Source organism: Salmo trutta, chromosome 3 (genome assembly GCF_901001165.1).
Source record: "Salmo trutta chromosome 3, fSalTru1.1, whole genome shotgun sequence".
NCBI lineage: Eukaryota > Metazoa > Chordata > Actinopteri > Salmoniformes > Salmonidae > Salmo > Salmo trutta.
This window is the reverse complement of record NC_042959.1, coordinates 14,442,847-14,460,127: the sequence shown is the minus strand read 5'-3', so window position 1 is coordinate 14,460,127 and position 17,281 is coordinate 14,442,847. Positions and strand designations below refer to the sequence as shown.

At 45.4% G+C, this 17,281-nt stretch overlaps 1 protein-coding gene across 3 annotated transcripts in view; it reads left to right on the top strand.

Annotated features, from left to right (window-relative positions):
- The window catches only part of LOC115169024 (PH and SEC7 domain-containing protein 2), a 43,540-nt gene extending 29,072 nt beyond the window's left edge, over positions 1-14,468 (top strand). The window contains exons 4-15 of one of the 3 annotated variants that reach the window (XM_029724644.1): positions 562-759; positions 3,148-3,228; positions 3,672-3,784; positions 8,402-8,460; positions 10,096-10,185; positions 10,370-10,413; positions 10,502-10,695; positions 10,891-10,961; positions 11,136-11,293; positions 13,140-13,284; positions 13,435-13,578; positions 13,971-14,468. In XM_029724644.1, coding sequence (XP_029580504.1) covers positions 562-759; positions 3,148-3,228; positions 3,672-3,784; positions 8,402-8,460; positions 10,096-10,185; positions 10,370-10,413; positions 10,502-10,695; positions 10,891-10,961; positions 11,136-11,293; positions 13,140-13,284; positions 13,435-13,578; positions 13,971-14,189 — 1,516 coding nt within the window. In that variant the 3' untranslated portion in view covers positions 14,190-14,468. Of the gene's footprint in view, positions 1-561; positions 760-3,147; positions 3,229-3,671; positions 3,839-8,401; positions 8,463-10,094; positions 10,186-10,369; positions 10,414-10,501; positions 10,696-10,890; positions 10,962-11,135; positions 11,294-13,044; positions 13,285-13,434; positions 13,579-13,970 lie in introns of those variants that run through there. The other 2 variants (XM_029724640.1, XR_003870813.1) reach the window with 2 other exon arrangements.
- The last annotated feature ends 2,813 nt before the right edge of the window (positions 14,469-17,281 follow it).

Genomic DNA, 17,281 nt, shown 5'->3' with positions numbered 1-17,281 from the left:
ACCGTGCCGCAGAGTATTGCATTTAGGAAGTAATGCAATTGCTCTAATCAGATTCTGCAGAAAAATGTTAATCATCTATAGAGAGAAAGTTGACTATGTCAAAGGGACACATAAAATGCGGGATCTGTGGTCTGGTCTGGTATTGAGGCCTGTGACGTTTGTATTTAGTACTATTTCAGTAGTGATCGTTTAGGAGGTTTTATATGTTTTTGTTAGAGTTATAGAGCTATGTAGGGATGGCTATGTTTCAGATAAGCTATCTTTATGTGTCTTCAGGGGAGTTTTTATTATTGAGTCAGGGTTATATGTGAGAAAGCAATCTTATGTTGATAGAATATCACACATTCTTATTTATTATCGTGTCTATCTGTTTATGCTTGTCTAGTGAAAAGGGTCTTGAAATGGGAGTTTATAGCTCCCAAATATCCTCACATTTGATGTTCTCATCATCATGACTGCCAGTCAGTGATCATACTAGGGCTACGTAGAAGACTCATATGAAGGTTGCTCACACTAGGGCACTGTTCTGTTCAATAAGGCTGTCGTGTGTGTCCTCTTCAGTGATGCCAACCTCCTCACGGACGTGCTGTCGGACTCGGAGTCGGAGCTGGGCGGTCTGGAGCAGCTGGAGAGAGGCAGCACGGAAACCCTGGCCAACGGTTGCCGTGCCGACTGCGACGCCGCGAAACGCCTGGCCAAGCGTCTGTTCTACCTGGAGGGCTTCAGACGCTGCGACGTGGCACGCCACCTGGGCAAGAAGTGGGTTTCAGGCACACACACAAGACCAACCACAGACACACAAGACCAACCACACACACACAAGACCAACCACACACACACAAGACCAACCACAGATACACACACAAGACCAACCACAGATACACACACACACAAGACCAACCACAGATACACACACACACACAAGACCAACCACACACACACACAAGACCAACCACACACACACACACAAGACCAACCACACACACACAAGACCAACCACACACACACACACACAAGACCAACCACACACACACACAAGACCAACCACACACACACAAGACCAACCACACACACACACACAAGACCAACCACACACACACACACACAAGACCAACCACACACACACACAATACCAACCACACACACACACAAGACCAACCACACATACACACAAGACCAACCACACACACACAAGACCAACCACACACACACACACAAGACCAACCACACACACACACAAGACCAACCACACACACACAAGACCAACCACACACACACACACAAGACCAACCACACACACACACAAGACCAACCACACACACACACAAGACCAACCACAGATACACACACAAGACCAACCACAGATACACACACAAGACCAACCACAGATACACACACAAGACCAACCACAGATACACACACAAGACCAACCACAGATACACACACAAGACCAACCACAGATACACACACAAGACCAACCAGACACACACACAAGACCAACCACACACACACAAGACCAACCACACACACACAAGACCAACCACACACACACAAGACCAACCACACACACACAAGACCAACCACACACACACAAGACCAACCACAGATACACACACAAGACCAACCACACACACACACACAAAACCAACCACAGATACACACACAAGACCAACCACAGACACACACACACAAGACCAACCACAGATACACACACAAGACCAACCACACACACACAAGACCAACCACACACACACACAAGACCAACCACACACACACACAATACCAACCACACACACACACAAGACCAACCACACACACACAAGACCAACCACACACACACACACAATACCAACCACACACACACACAAGACCAACCACACACACACACACACAAGACCAACCACACAAGACCAACCACAGATACACACACAAGACCAACCACAGATACACACACACACAAGACCAACCACAGATACACACACACACACAAGACCAACCACAGATACACACACACACAAGACCAACCACAGATACACACACACACACACACACACAAGACCAACCACACACACACACAAGACCAACCACACACACACACAAGACCAACCACACACACACAAGACCAACCACACACACACACACACAAGACCAACCACACACACACAAGACCAACCACACACACACAAGACCAACCACACACACACAAGACCAACCACACACACACACACACAAGACCAACCACACACACACACAATACCAACCACACACACACACAAGACCAACCACACACACACAAGACCAACCACACACACACACACAAGACCAACCACACACACACACAAGACCAACCACACACACACAAGACCAACCACACACACACACACACACACACAAGACCAACCACACACACACACACACACAAGACCAACCACACACACACACAAGACCAACCACACACACAAGACCAACCACACACACACACAAGACCAACCACAGATACACACACAAGACCAACCACAGATACACACACAAGACCAACCACAGATACACACACAAGACCAACCACAGATACACACACAAGACCAACCAGACACACACACAAGACCAACCACACACACACAAGACCAACCACACACACACAAGACCAACCACACACACACAAGACCAACCACACACACACAAGACCAACCACACACACACACACACAAGACCAACCACAGATACACACACACACACACAAGACCAACCACACACACACACAAGACCAACCACACACACACACACAAGACCAACCACACACACACAAGACCAACCACAGACACACACACACAAGACCAACCACAGACACACACACACAAGACCAACCACAGATACACACACAAGACCAACCACACACACACAAGACCAACCACACACACACACACACACACACACACACACACACACACACACACACACACACACTGTCATTCAGTTCCACATTGATACACATGCATATGTCTCACAGTGTTTATATTGTATTAATATGTATTTTGTATCATCTTAAATGTCACATCTCTTTCTCTCTCTCTCTCGCTCCCCATCCCCCCTTCTCTTTCCCCCTCTCTCTCCCCTCCCCCATTTAATTTCCCTCTGTCCATCCTGCAGTAACGACTTCAGCCAGCTGGTGGCGTCAGAGTACCTCAGCTTCTTTGACTTCTCTGGCCTGTCATTGGACAAGGCCCTGAGGTAAGACCAGTCAGCACTATTCTGACAGCACTGCTTACAACATATTAGCCTAACACTGATTTCTCTGAGTATAGAGCTGCAGTGGGTCTCTATTTTGCAATACAGTCAGCTGTCACCTCCTGGTATACAGTATGCCATGATTTGGGACTGTCTTGAATGCATGTATTAAACACAGCATGCAGATATTTAAAGTAAATTAACATGTTTGTATTGGGAGTGGTGAACCACACTTACACTGAGTTTGCACTGAATGAATGTGCAATGTACTGTACTAATCTACTGTAGCCTTAGTCTTAAGATGCCATTGACAATTTCCGAACCAAAGTGAAGAAGCTTGTAAAAGAAGGTTGTAGCCTATATCACTGTGTGGACAAATACACTCTGTATTCTAGCCTGAAAACAATACTGCCTGCTCACTCGTTGGTCTTTGACCTAATTCTCAGGAACTTCCTGAAAGCCTTTCCTCTGATGGGTGAGACCCAGGAGAGAGAGAGGATCCTGGTCCACTTCTCTAAGAGGTTCTGTGTATGCAACCCCACAGCCCTCGCCCCCGAAGGCAAGGACAGATCCAAACGGGATGATGATGATGATGATGATGAAGAAGATGATGGTGATGATTATAATTAGGGTGGTGGGTAGGGTGGGGATAGGGCTGTGGCGGTCATGACATTTTGTCAGCCGGTTATTGTCTTGCAAATTACTGCCGATCTCAGGGTAATTGACCGTTAATTAACATAAACATGTTTAGCATCTCCAGCAGGCCTCCACTCACACAAGCCGCTGATGCACCATCACAATAAATCCAGCATTTATTTTAGGCAGGTCTAAAGAAGCATTATGATATGAAGATGTGTTTCAGTAGAACAGAATATGAGTTGGCCTACTGTATGTTATCTGGCTGTGCTCCATGCTATAGGCTGTAGGCTTGTTCATTTAGCTGGCTAGATACTGTATGTTATCTGGCTGTGCTCCATGCTATAGGCTGTAGGCTTGTTCATTTAGCTGGCTAGATACTGTATGTTATCTGGCTGTGCTCCATGCTATAGGCTGTAGGCTTGTTCATTTAGCTGGCTAGATACTGTATGTTATCTGGCTGTGCTCCATGCTATAGGCTGTAGGCTTGTTCATTTAGCTGGCTAGATACTGTATGTTATCTGGCTATGCTCCATGCTATAGGCTGTAGGCTTGTTCATTCAGCTGACTAGATACTGTATGTTATCTGGCTATGATATAGACTGTAGGCTTGTTCATTCAGCTGACTAGATACTGTATGTTATCTGGCTATGATATAGACTGTAGGCTTGTTCATTTAGCTGGCTAGATACTGTATGTTATCTGGCTGTGCTCCATGCTATAGGCTGTAGGCTTGTTCATTTAGCTGGCTAGATACTGTATGTTATCTGGCTGTGCTCCATGTTATAGACTGTAGGCTTGTTCATTTAGCTGACTAGATACTGTATGTTATCTGGCTATGATCCATGTTATAGACTGTAGGCTTGTTCATTTAGCTGGCTAGATACTGTATGTTATCTGGCTATGCTCCATGTTATAGACTGTAGGCTTGTTCATTTAGCAGACAAGATATGCTTATAAGTCCGGTGCCATTATTTTATAGTAAGAAGAATATAATTGAACTTAACTGAATAAAATAGAAAGGATATTTTTCACATTCCGGAGCGAGTGCGAATATGAAGTGGCTATGTGGAGCGTAAAAGTAATCATTTGAAACAGGTCCTATACGCTAGATTGAGTTATTTGGCAACCTTAGTTGTGAATGATGCAAACCTTAGAAATGAAAACATATGGGCTGCATGATGCAACTACAGGCTATTGATGATTTGAGAAAGTCGCAAAAAAAGCCTCCGCTCTGTTCCTTGCCTCAGGCTGCACAGCTGTCCTCTCTTCAAGTGGTCATATTTCACTCATCAAATCAAATGTTATTGGTCACGTAAACATATTTAGCAGATGTTATCCCCGGTGAAGCGAAATGCTTGTGTTTCTAGCTCCAACAGTACAGTTATGCGTAAATAAATACAGGCAAATCCCAAAAATAAAAAGAAAGGAATTAAGAAATATTAAAACAAGCAATGTCCGAGTCAGGAATATAAATGTATACAGTGCATTCGGAAGTATTCAGACCCCTTGGCAATTTAATCAATTTTAGAATAAGGCTGTAATGTAACAACATGTGGACAATGTCAAGGGGTCTGAATACTTTCCGAATGCACTGTATTAGAGCTTATGAACATGCATAGACCTATATATGAGCCCAAGCCTGGAAAAAACCCTGAATTAAAGTAATGATTGTGCCGTTATACAATACATAGCCTACCACATTTTGGAGTATAGGCTAGACCAATTATGTATCAAAGACATCTTAAATCTATGTTTTTTTAAAAATGTTTTTCTATCATGCGTAGTATGTGGTAGGTAGGCTATTAAGCTATGTATTGTATAACGGCACAATCATTATTTTCATTCAGTGGTTTTTCCAGGCTTGGGCTCATATATAGGTCTATGCGTATTCATAAGCTCTAATACAGTGCATTCGGAAAGTATTCAGACCCCTTGACATTGTCCACATTTTGTTACATTACAGCCTTATTCTAAAATTGATTCAATTATATTTTTTCCTCATAAATCTACACACAATACCCCATAATGACGAAGCAAAAACAGGTTTTTAGTCATTTTTGCAAATGTAAAAAAAACTAAACAAACATGAAATATCACATTTACATAAGTATTCAGACCCTTTACTCAGAACTTTGTTGAAGCACCTTTGGCAGTGATCACAGCATATAGTCTTCTTGGGTATGACGCTACAAGCTTGGCACACCTGTATTTGGGGAGTTTCTTCCATTCTTCTCTGCAGATCCTCTCAAGTTGGATGAGGAGCATCGCTGCACAGCTATTTTCAGGTCTGATTGGGTTCATGTCTGGGCTCTGGCTGGGCCATTCAGAGACTTGTCCCGAAGCCCCTACTGCGTTGTCTTGGCTGTGTGCTTAGGGTCGTTGTGAACCTTCGCTAAGTCTGAGGTCCTGAGGGCTCTTGAGCAGGTTTTCATCAAGGATCTCTCTGTACTTTGCTCCGTTCATCTTTCCCTCGATCCTGATAAGTCTCCCAGTCCCTGCCGCTGAAAAACATCCCCACAGCATGATGCTGCCACCACCATGCTTCACTGTAGGGATGGTGCCAGGTTTCCTCCAGGTGTGACGCCTGGCATTCAGGCCAAAGAGCTCAATTTTAGTGTCATCAGACCAGAGAATCTTGTTTCTCATGGTCAAAGTCCTTTAGGTGCCTTTTACTGAGGAGTGGCTTCTGTCTGGCCACTCTACCATAAAGGCCTGATTGGGGGAGTGCTGCAGAGATGGTAGTCCTTCTGGAAGGTTCTCCCATCTCAACATAGGAACTCTGGAGCTATGACAGAGTGACCATCGGGTTCTTGGTCACCTCCCTGACCAAGGCCCTTCTCCCCCGATTGCTCAGTTTGCCCAGGCAGCCAGCTCTAGGAAGAGCCTTGGTGGTTCCAAACTTTTTCCATTTAAGAATGATGGAGGCCACTGTATTCTTGGGGGCCTTCAATGCTGCAGACATTTTTTGGTACCCTTCCCCAGATCTGTGCCTTGACACAATCCTGTCTCGGACAATTCCTTTGACCTCATGGCTTGGTTTTTGCTCTGACACACACTGTCAACTATAGGACCTCATGTAGACAGGTTTGTGCCTTTCCAAATCATCTCCAGTTAATTGAATTTACCACAGGTGGACTCCAATCAAGTTGTAAAAACATCTCAAGGATGATAAATGGAAACAGGATGCAGCTGATCTCAAATTTGAGTGTCATATCAAAGGGTCTGAATACTTATGTAAATAAGGTTTTTTGTTTTTTGTAATAAATGTACAAAAAATTATAACAACCTGTTTTTGCTTTGTCATTGTGGGATATTGTATGTAGATTGATGAGATTATATTTTTTACATCCATTTTAGAATAAGGCTGTAACGTAACAAAATGTGGAAAAGGGGAAGGGGTCTGAATACTTTCTGAATGCACGGTATGTGTATGGGTGTTTTTAACAAATCCTCACCTTACAAAGTGCTGTCCATTTCGTTGTTTGGCTTTGAAACAACATCCACAATGACCATGTTTTCCACTCAGTTTCAACCTGTTGTTGAACTTCCTTCTTCAAATTGATCATCACAGTGAGGTGAGTTTTTTAAAAGCATGATGATAAGTGTTTGATGTGATTTTTATTTGCGTTTGCATTGATGTCAGAGTGGTTAGAAGGACAATAGAGTGCTGAGTACCAGGCCATTAGCGACGTGAAGGTCGTTAGCGAGTTGGGTACTACCAACGCATGTCCAGAGTGCATAAAAGGAGATTACCGTGACAACGGTCACGTGGATTATTATTATTTACATTTTTTACCCCTTTTTCGTGATATCCAAATTGGTAGTTACAGTCTCGTCCCATCGCTGCAACTCCCCTATGGACTCGGGAGAGGCGAAGGTCGAGAGGCATGTATCCTCCGAAACATGACCCTGCCAAGCAGCACTGCTCGCTTAACCCAGAAGCACCAATGTGTCGAAGGAAACACCATACAGCTGGCGACAGAAGTCAGCGTGCACGCACCCGGCCCGCCACAAAGAGTCGCTAGAGCGCGATGGGACAAGGACACCCCGGCCTTGCCAAACCCTCCCCTAACCCGGACAACGCTGAGCTAATTGTGCGCCGTCTCATTGGTCTCCCGGTCGCAGCTGGCTGCGACACAGCCTGGGATCGAACCCGTGTCTGTAGTGATGCCTCTAGCACTGCGATGCAGTGCCTTAGACTGCTGCGCCACTCGGGAGGCAGTCACGTGGAATCTGAGTGCGGTTATGACTCCTGACTGCCGGTGTGGCGCTATTACAGACACCACAACAACCCTAGGTGGGGAAGACTATGATGAGGAGGAGGATGACTGCTTTGTTGGCTTGAATAAAATACATTACATTACTTACATCAACATTTTGCATAGCATATTTTGAAGTATTCTGTCAAGTATTGTTGAGACTTTGCCAAGTATTGTTGAGATTATTTTTTAGCCTACTGTTAATTAAAATATGCCATTTGGGTCATCCATGACATTTAGATAACATTTAAAAACATGTTCTCTTCTTCTTCCAACAGACGGAGCCCATACGTTAACCTGCGCCCTAATGCTGCTCAACACTGATCTACATGGACACGTATGTACAGCTCTGTTATCAAACCTACAATCTGTGAAGATAGATGGAAATCAATGTACAGGCAGGAGCCCCCAGAAATACTCATAAATACTATTTGACATACAGCAGATCCCTGAAGAGTAGAGTCAAAACCCTGTCTAACATGACTCACGCACCAACACAATTGACGTAGAGAAACCTACTGTAGCATTGGCTCATTGTATTTATGTGTTTTGCTCGGCTGTCTTTAAGAATAAAAATAAAGCCCCCATTAAGGCAGGCAACACCTGTTTAGAAGTGATGTGCTACAGCAACAATAGCTTCCCTCTCTCGTCTGTTTGTCTGTTTGTCTGTTTGTCTGTTTGTCTGTTTGTCTGTCTGTCTGTCTGTCTGTCTGTCTGTCTGTCTGTCTGTCTGTCTGTCTGTCTGTCTGTCTGTCTGTCTGTCTGTCTGTCTGTATGTCTGTCTGTCTGTCTGTCTGTCTGTCTGTCTCACTATCTCTCTGTTACCCTCCAACTCTCTCTCAATCTCCATCTCTGTTCTCCTCTGACCCACTTTCTGCCCTCTTTTTGTCTCGTCTTTCTGTCTCCTACTACTAACTACCACAGCACTATATACTAACTCTTAGCCAGTGTTACTTTAACACAAACTCTCACAATTTAACTCTCTGTTCTTATATGTCTACTAACAGATCCTCTCATGCTTCTAACACACTCTCTCAACCTCCTTCGTTTCTTCTCCTCTCCTCTCAATCCCTCTATTCTCCTGCGTTCTGTCTGACCTCTGTGTGACCTCTGTGTAACCTCTGGCTGTCCTGCTCCGTAGGTGGTAAGTGGCTTTTATCACTAACCTCTTCTGTGTCTCTCCACGTACTGTATATCTGTGGTCATAATTTAACCAATCAACCGCATAATGCATGAAGAGAATAGCTGATGCTCTACCTGCACACCACTGACACCTAGTGGTCATTCGGGGGAATTATCCATAGTACTGCATAACATACTCACATCGATTTGCATTTACAGTAGTGTTTCTCCTAACCTTGTTAATATAGAAAATACAGTAAACGTCTGAAAAGTTTGTCAATATTTACATTTACCGGTAGGTAGTAAGGCTGTGAATCCCAAATCACCCCCTCGCCCCGACCGACCCACTTGGAGGGCCCTCGGTTGTCATGTTGCTGACGAAACTCCTAGGGTGACTTCCAGAGAGTGGCGAGGGGATCAATAATCCCATCAACTGTTGTTTTACAAGACATAAACCTCAGTAACAGTTAAACATTTCATTTGAGTTATAGGCTATTTCATCTGTCACATGTCATTTCTTGAAATCAGACATAAACAAATGCATGTGGTTTACAATTAGACCTGCATCTCCATTATTTTGGATTAAATTGTGCTTAGTCCAAACATATCATTATTTTGGATTAAATTGTGCTGAGTCCAAACATATCGTGGTGAGTGTCGGGATAGTATCTCGCATTGAAACCTGCATCCTTGCTGCCTTGGCCGAAGTGGTTATAAGCTTTGGGATACTTATGCATAAGGCGGAGGTGAGCAAGAATGCACAAATGGAGGGCTGAGGGTTGTGGGAAAGGGAAGGGAGTGATTTAGGATTCAGTCTAATTCTGTTTCATTCTGTGTCTCTCTTGTCCAGAACATTGGGAAGAAGATGTCTTGCCAGCAGTTCATCAGTAATCTGGATGGCCTAAACGATGGCAAGGACTTCCCTAAAGACTTATTAAAGGTACAGTAATCAATGCTAGGACAATATTGATGACAACACTTCAACTAGGCTCCTTACTATTGCTTTGTCTTACTAATGTAGTATTTGGTCAGATTCCAAGGTTGGCATTAATCTGAAGTTGATCCAGTTCAATGAGATGTGACTTTTTTCTCTCACCATTTTGATTTCTTTACTTCCTGTTTAGGTGCTGTATAATTCAATAAAGAACGAGAAACTTGAATGGGCAATGTGAGTATCCCTTCTCAGGTGTGTGCATGCGTGTGTGTGTGTCCTATGTTATTTCTGATGTCTCTGACTGGAGATCCTTTATCTACAGTGAGGAAGAGGAGTTCAGGAAGAGTCTATCGGAGCTGGTGGAGGAGCAGTATGAGGGAGGGGGGAAGAGGGGGGTTGCCAGGGTAACGGATGGCAATAACCCTTTCATCGCCATCCCCATCCTACCCAACGCTGTCACCTATAAACATGGTGTCCTGTCCCGCAAGAGTCACGCAGACATGGACGGCAAACGCAGTGAGTACAAACTCTCTCTCTCACACACACACACACAGATTGGCTTAGGCTAGGTTGGAAGGGAATTTCTTAATGCATGAGTCTTCAGTTATTGGGATTTAAACAAGTTTAGAAATAACAGTTGTCTCTCTCTCTCTCTCTCTCTCCCTCGCCCTCTCTCTCTCTCCCTTTCCCTCTCTCTCTCTCTCTCTCTAGCCCCACGAGGACGACGAGGCTGGAAGAAGTTCTATGCGGTTCTAAAGGGGATGATCCTTTATCTACAGAAGGTACCAGATACCTCTCCGTTACCATAGAAACAGACTTCTACCACTGCAGTAGAATGCAGCAGTGGTAGCTCAGCTGCGTGTGTGTCACTCTCTCTCTCTCCCACACACACACACAAACACAGTAGTAGGAGCTCTCTAACGACGTTATATGTGTGTGTCTCCCCCTGTTGACAGGATGAGTATAAGGCTGATGCAGAGCTGTGTGAGGGGGACCTGAAGAACGCTGTGCGAATCCACCATGCGTTAGCCACCCGCGCTACAGACTACAGCAAGAGACCCAACGTCCTCAAACTAAAGACCTCTGACTGGAGAGTGTTCCTGCTGCAGGCACCGTAGGTCCTCTGCTACTCTGGCCTGTAGGGGAGACCTGTTCTCTCTCTCTGACTGGAGAGTGTTCCTGCTGCAGGCACCGTAGGTCCTCTGCTACTCTGGCCTGTAGGGTAGACCTGTTCTCTCTCTCTGACTGGAGAGTGTTCCTGCTGCAGGCACCGTAGGTCCTCTGCTACTCTGGCCTGTAGGGTAGACCTGTTCTCTCTCTCTCTGACTGGAGAGTGTTCCTGCTGCAGGCACCGTAGGTCCTCTGCTACTCTGACCTGTAGGGTAGACCTGTTCTCTCTCTCTCTGACTGGAGAGTGTTCCTGCTGCAGGCACCGTAGGTCCTCTGCTACTCTGGCCTGTAGGGTAGACCTGTTCTCTCTCTCTGACTGGAGAGTGTTCCTGCTGCAGGCACCGTAGGTCCTCTGCTACTCTGGCCTGTAGGGGAGACCTGTTCTCTCTCTCTGACTGGAGAGTGTTCCTGCTGCAGGCACCGTAGGTCCTCTGCTACTCTGGCCTGTAGGGTAGACCTGTTCTCTCTCTCTGACTGGAGAGTGTTCCTGCTGCAGGCACCGTAGGTCCTCTGCTACTCTGGCCTGTAGGGTAGACCTGTTCTCTCTCTCTGACTGGAGAGTGTTCCTGCTGCAGGCACCGTAGGTCCTCTGCTACTCTGGCCTGTAGGGGAGACCTGTTCTCTCTCTCTGACTGGAGAGTGTTCCTGCTGCAGGCACCGTAGGTCCTCTGCTACTCTGGCCTGTAGGGTAGACCTGTTCTCTCTCTGACTGGAGAGTGTTCCTGCTGCAGGCACCGTAGGTCCTCTGCTACTCTGGCCTGTAGGGTAGACCTGTTCTCTCTCTCTGACTGGAGAGTGTTCCTGCTGCAGGCACCATAGGTCCTCTGCTACTCTGGCCTGTAGGGGAGACCTGTTCTCTCTCTCTCTGACTGGAGAGTGTTCCTGCTGCAGGCACCGTAGGTCCTCTGCTACTCTGGCCTGTAGGGGAGGCCTGTTCTCTCTCTCTGACTGGAGAGTGTTCCTGCTGCAGGCACCGTAGGTCCTCTGCTACTCTGGCCTGTAGGGGAGGCCTGTTCTCTCTCTCTGACTGGAGAGTGTTCCTGCTGCAGGCACCGTAGGTCCTCTGCTACTCTGGCCTGTAGGGGAGGCCTGTTCATGGGAACCAGCTATATGTCCCCTAATGCACATTCAGTTATTTTGTCACATTATAACTGACTTTCATGATATACAGAAATGTGGTGTTATTATTAGCCTTTAGATATTTTGTTGCAACTTGTGGCATACTCTCTCTCATAATAATGTATGCTATTTAGCAGACACTTTGTCCATGCATATATTTTAGGTAAGGGTGGTCTCAGGAATCCAACCTGTTATCCTGGCACTGAAAGTGCCATGCGCTACCATCTGAACACACACAGACACATACAAATGTCTCTCTCTCTTTCTTTCTTTCTTTCTGTCTGTCTGTCTGTCTGTCTGTCTGTCTGTCTGTCTGTCTGTCTGTCTGTCTGTCTGTCTGTCTGTCTGTGTCCTTTCTTTCTCTCTGTCTGTCTGTCTGTCTGTCTGTCTGTCTGTCTGTCTGTCTGTCTGTGTCCTTTCTTTCTCTCTGTCTGTCTGTCTGTCTGTCTGTCTGTCTGTGTCCTTTCTTTCTTTCTCTCTGTCTGTCTGTCTGTCTGTCTGTCTGTCTGTCTGTCTGTCTGTGTCCTTTCTTTCTCTCTGTCTCTCTGTCTCTCTGTCTGTCTGCCTGCCTGTCAGCTCCATGTCTGTCTGTCTGCCTGCCTGCCTGTCTGTCTGTCTCTCTGTCTGTCTGTCTGTCTGTCTGTCTGTCTGTCTGTGTCCTTTCTTTGTAGGAGTGAAGAGGAGATGATGTCATGGATATTCCGTATTAACCTGGTAGCAGCTCTGTTCTCCGCCCCGGCCTTCCCTGCTGCCATTGGCTCCATGAAGACGTTCTGTAGACCTCTACTGCCCTCCTCCTCTACCCGGCTAAACCAGGTACACGCACGCAAACACACACACATTCTCTCACACACATTCGCAACACACACAGCCACAAATATAGCATGGTGCACCCTAAATTGATTGTGTTATGTGATTGGTTGTTACTGGTGCCTGCTGTTTGATGGGTTGCTGTGATTGGTGCAGGAGGATCAGCTGCAGTCCCACGAGGGGAAGCTGAAGCAGATGAGTGTGGAGGTGGAGGAGCACAGGAAGAGCCCGCCCTCGCCTTCTCCCAAGAGCAGAGAGTGGGAGGAGTATCGAATCAAAGAGCACTACCTCATATATGAGGTGAGAAGGAGAGAGGCTACAGGTCTTTTGGCCTACATCCCTTTGCATAATATGTGTAGTTTATCTTAAGGGAGAAAGGTTGCATCTCTCTTTCTTTCTTTCTTTCTTTCTATGTATCTCTCTTTCTCTCTCTCTGTGTAACTGTTTCTATGTGCATAGGTCTGGGTAAATCTGAAATAGATGTGCTGTTGTTGTGTTCTAGTTGTGACAGAATCACGAGATCAATGTCCTATATCCCCTTTCTCTGTGTTTTTCCCCATCATTTGTCATGAATCCTCTTTCTCTCTGTAGAGTGAGCATTGCGTAATAGCTGTGTGTTAAATGAGCCATATGTGTGATATATGCATATTTATAGTCACATCATCTTCATTCCCCCTCTCTCTCCATTGCAGAAGAGTCGGTATGAGACGTATATCAACCTGCTCCAGGCCAAGATGAGGGCAGAGACAGACGACCTGGAGAAGATAGAGGCTAGCGTGATGAGTGGGATCGGGGAGGGCCGAGGGGGGCGCGAGGGCTACCTCCGGAAGACCCAGTCCTCTCCTTCCATCAGCCAGCACGATGTCAATGGTAGGGCCTCTGGACGCACTGGCCCGGGCCAGCAGAGTTGAGAGGAGAACCCCCTAAAAAATATCATGCACCCCCCGTAACTCTGTCCTCTGAGCCAGAGGGCTCACCCCCTCCAAACGCCTGAGAACTGGACTCCCAAATCCTCCCTCCTTCCTATTTCATTGCACAGTAAAGCGGTATTAATTGTTCCAGCTATACAGTATTAATGGTGTTATTTAACCAACAGCTAATTGTCGCTGGCAGTGCTTATAAGAACACTTATAACGGAGAACATGAAGATGTGGAAAAAAGGACGAAAGAGGAGAGAGGACTTACCGGCATAAAGGAAGTGACATCGTAAGGAAGTGTGGAGTGTAGTTCTTTGGTTTGAGGAGGTGGATGGTGGATTTCAGTGTGGAGGGGTACAGTAGCATAGTAGTAGGGTGACAAGTAGCCTAGCGGTTAAGAGATTTGGGCCAGTACCATCGCTGTTTTGAATCCCGAGCCGACTAGGTGAAAAATCTGTCAATGTGCCCTAGAGCAAGGCACTTAACCCACAATTGCTCCTGTAAGTCGCTCTGCATAAGACCATCTGCTAAATGACTAAAATGTAAAATGTACACTACCGTTCAAAAGTTTGGGGTCACTTTGAAAAGTCCTTGTTTTTGAAAGAGAAGCAAATTGTTTGTCCATTAAAATAACATCAAATTGATCAGAAATACAGTGTAGACATTTTTAATGTTGTAAATGACTATTGTAGCTGGAAACCGTAGATTTTTTTTAATGGAATATCTACATAGGCGTGTTCCAATGGCACATTGTGTTAGCTAATCACAGTTTAACATTTTAAAAGGCATTAGAAAACCCTTTTGCAATTATGTTAGCACAGCTGAAAACTGTTGTTCTGATTAAAGAAGCAATAAAACTGGCCTTCTTTAGACTAGTTGAGTATCTGGAGCATCAGCATTTGTGGGTTCGATTACAGGCTCAAAATGTCCAGAAACAAAGACCTTTCTTCGGAAATTCGTCAGTCTATTCTTGTTCTGAGAAATGAAGGATATTCCATGCGAGAAATTGCCAAGAAACTGAAGATCTTGTACAACGCTGTGTACTACTCCCTTCACAGAACAGCACAAACTGGCTCTAACCAGAGTAGAAAGAGGAGTGGGAGGCCCTGGTGCACAACTCTCAACGTCGACAGTTAAGAGTTGCAAAGAAAACGCCATATCTCAGACTGGCCAATAAAAATAAAAGATTAAGATGGGCAAAAGAACACAGACACTGGACAGAGGAAGACTGAAAAAAAGTGTTATGGACAGACAAATCTAAGTTTGAGGTGCTCGGATCACAAAGAAGAACATTCGTGAGATGCAGAAAAGATGAAAAGATGCTGGAGGAGTGCTTGACGCCATCTGTCAAGGATGGTGGAGGTAATGTGATGGTCTGGGGGTGCTTTGGTGGTGGTAAAGTGGGAGATTTGTACAGGGGAAAAGCGATCTTGAAGAAGGAAGGCTATCACTCCATTTTGCAACGCCATGCCATACCCTGTGGACGGCTCTTAATTGGAGCCAATTTCCTCCTACAACAGGATAATGACCAAAAGAATAGCTCCAAACTATGCAATAACTATTTAGGGAAGAAGCAGTCAGCTGGTATTCTGTCTATAATGGAGTGGCCAGCACAGTCACCGGATCTCAACCCTATTGAGCTGTTGTGGGAGCAGCTTGACCGTATGGTACGTAAGAAGTACCCATCAAGCCAATCCAACTTGTGGGAGGTGCTTCAGGAAGCATGGGGTGAAATCTCTTCAGATTACCTCAACAAATTGACAACTAGAATGCCAAAGGTCCGCAAGGATGTAATTGCTGCAAATAGAGGATTCTTTGATGAAATCGATGTTTGAAGGACACAATTATTTCATTTAAAAATCATTATTTATAACCTTGTCAACATCTTGACTATACTTCCTATTCATTTTGCAACTCATTTCATGTATGTTTTCATGGAAAACAATGACATTTCTAAGTGACCCCAAACTTTTGAAGTAACTCACACCTTATAGTGAGCCTTCAACAGGTTACTATGGACCATAGAGCATGGAGACTCTCCTCAGTGTATCTGAACAGGCCTATGTAACACACCTACTCTATGGAAGCCTTATGATGATGAACACTTACTCAGACTCTCAGAACTGTTATGATGATCAACTCCTTGCTGTGTAGACGATTATTGATAAGTATGTATTTCTTCTTCCACTTGAACCTGAGCTTCATATATGATATCAGACTGAATGAAAGCACTGTGGCATGTATTATAACCCTTGTTCTATGTTACTGTCTGGATACCTGTACTGCTGTTACTCTGAGACGTCTCCCTGAGTTGGAGATGGCTCATCTTCCTGTCATATCATCATCAGAGTGCAGATACTACAATCAGAGGAAGGCCCTAAAAAAGTCCAGCCACGCAAGTCATAGACTATTCTCTCTGCTACCGCTCGGCAAGCGGTACCGATGCACCAAGTCTGGAAACAACAGGACCCTGAACAGCTTCTACCCCCTGTACTGCTGTTACTCTGAGTGGAAGCTGGGATGGAGGACATTGACTGAGGATGAGCAGTAACGTTGGTTTGTTGAAGATTTTGATGAAGTGCTTGAGCGTGTGCGTGTGTGAGAGCCTGCGTACATGCGTGTGTATGTGGTTGAGGGATGGCCAGTGGACATTGGGTTAAGGTTGAAAGGAAGCACGTCTAATGTAAAAGGCTCTGTGTTCTGTGTTGGAATGCTTTGATGCAGAAGAAGACATCTCCCTGAGTTGGAGCTGGCTCATCTTCCTGTCATATCATCATCAGAGTGCAGATACTACAATCAAAGACTGAAAGACAAAGCAGCAGAACAGGAAGTAGAGGAAGTGGCTGAGCAGAACATAGCGGTACACGTGGTGTAGAATCATATTCATGTGGGAGACCAGAGAGAGGACACTAACCCAGCTCTGTCTCTCCAGGGAGGAACCATGGAAAGATGGAGGGAAGAAAGAGGGCTGTGGTTCTGCTGGACTACATTGTTCTAAATTGAACATTGAAACTCATCCCCCTCTCTTTCTCCCTCCCCCTTTCCTGACTGGACTTCGGATGGGATAGTGTCCCTAATTCATATCT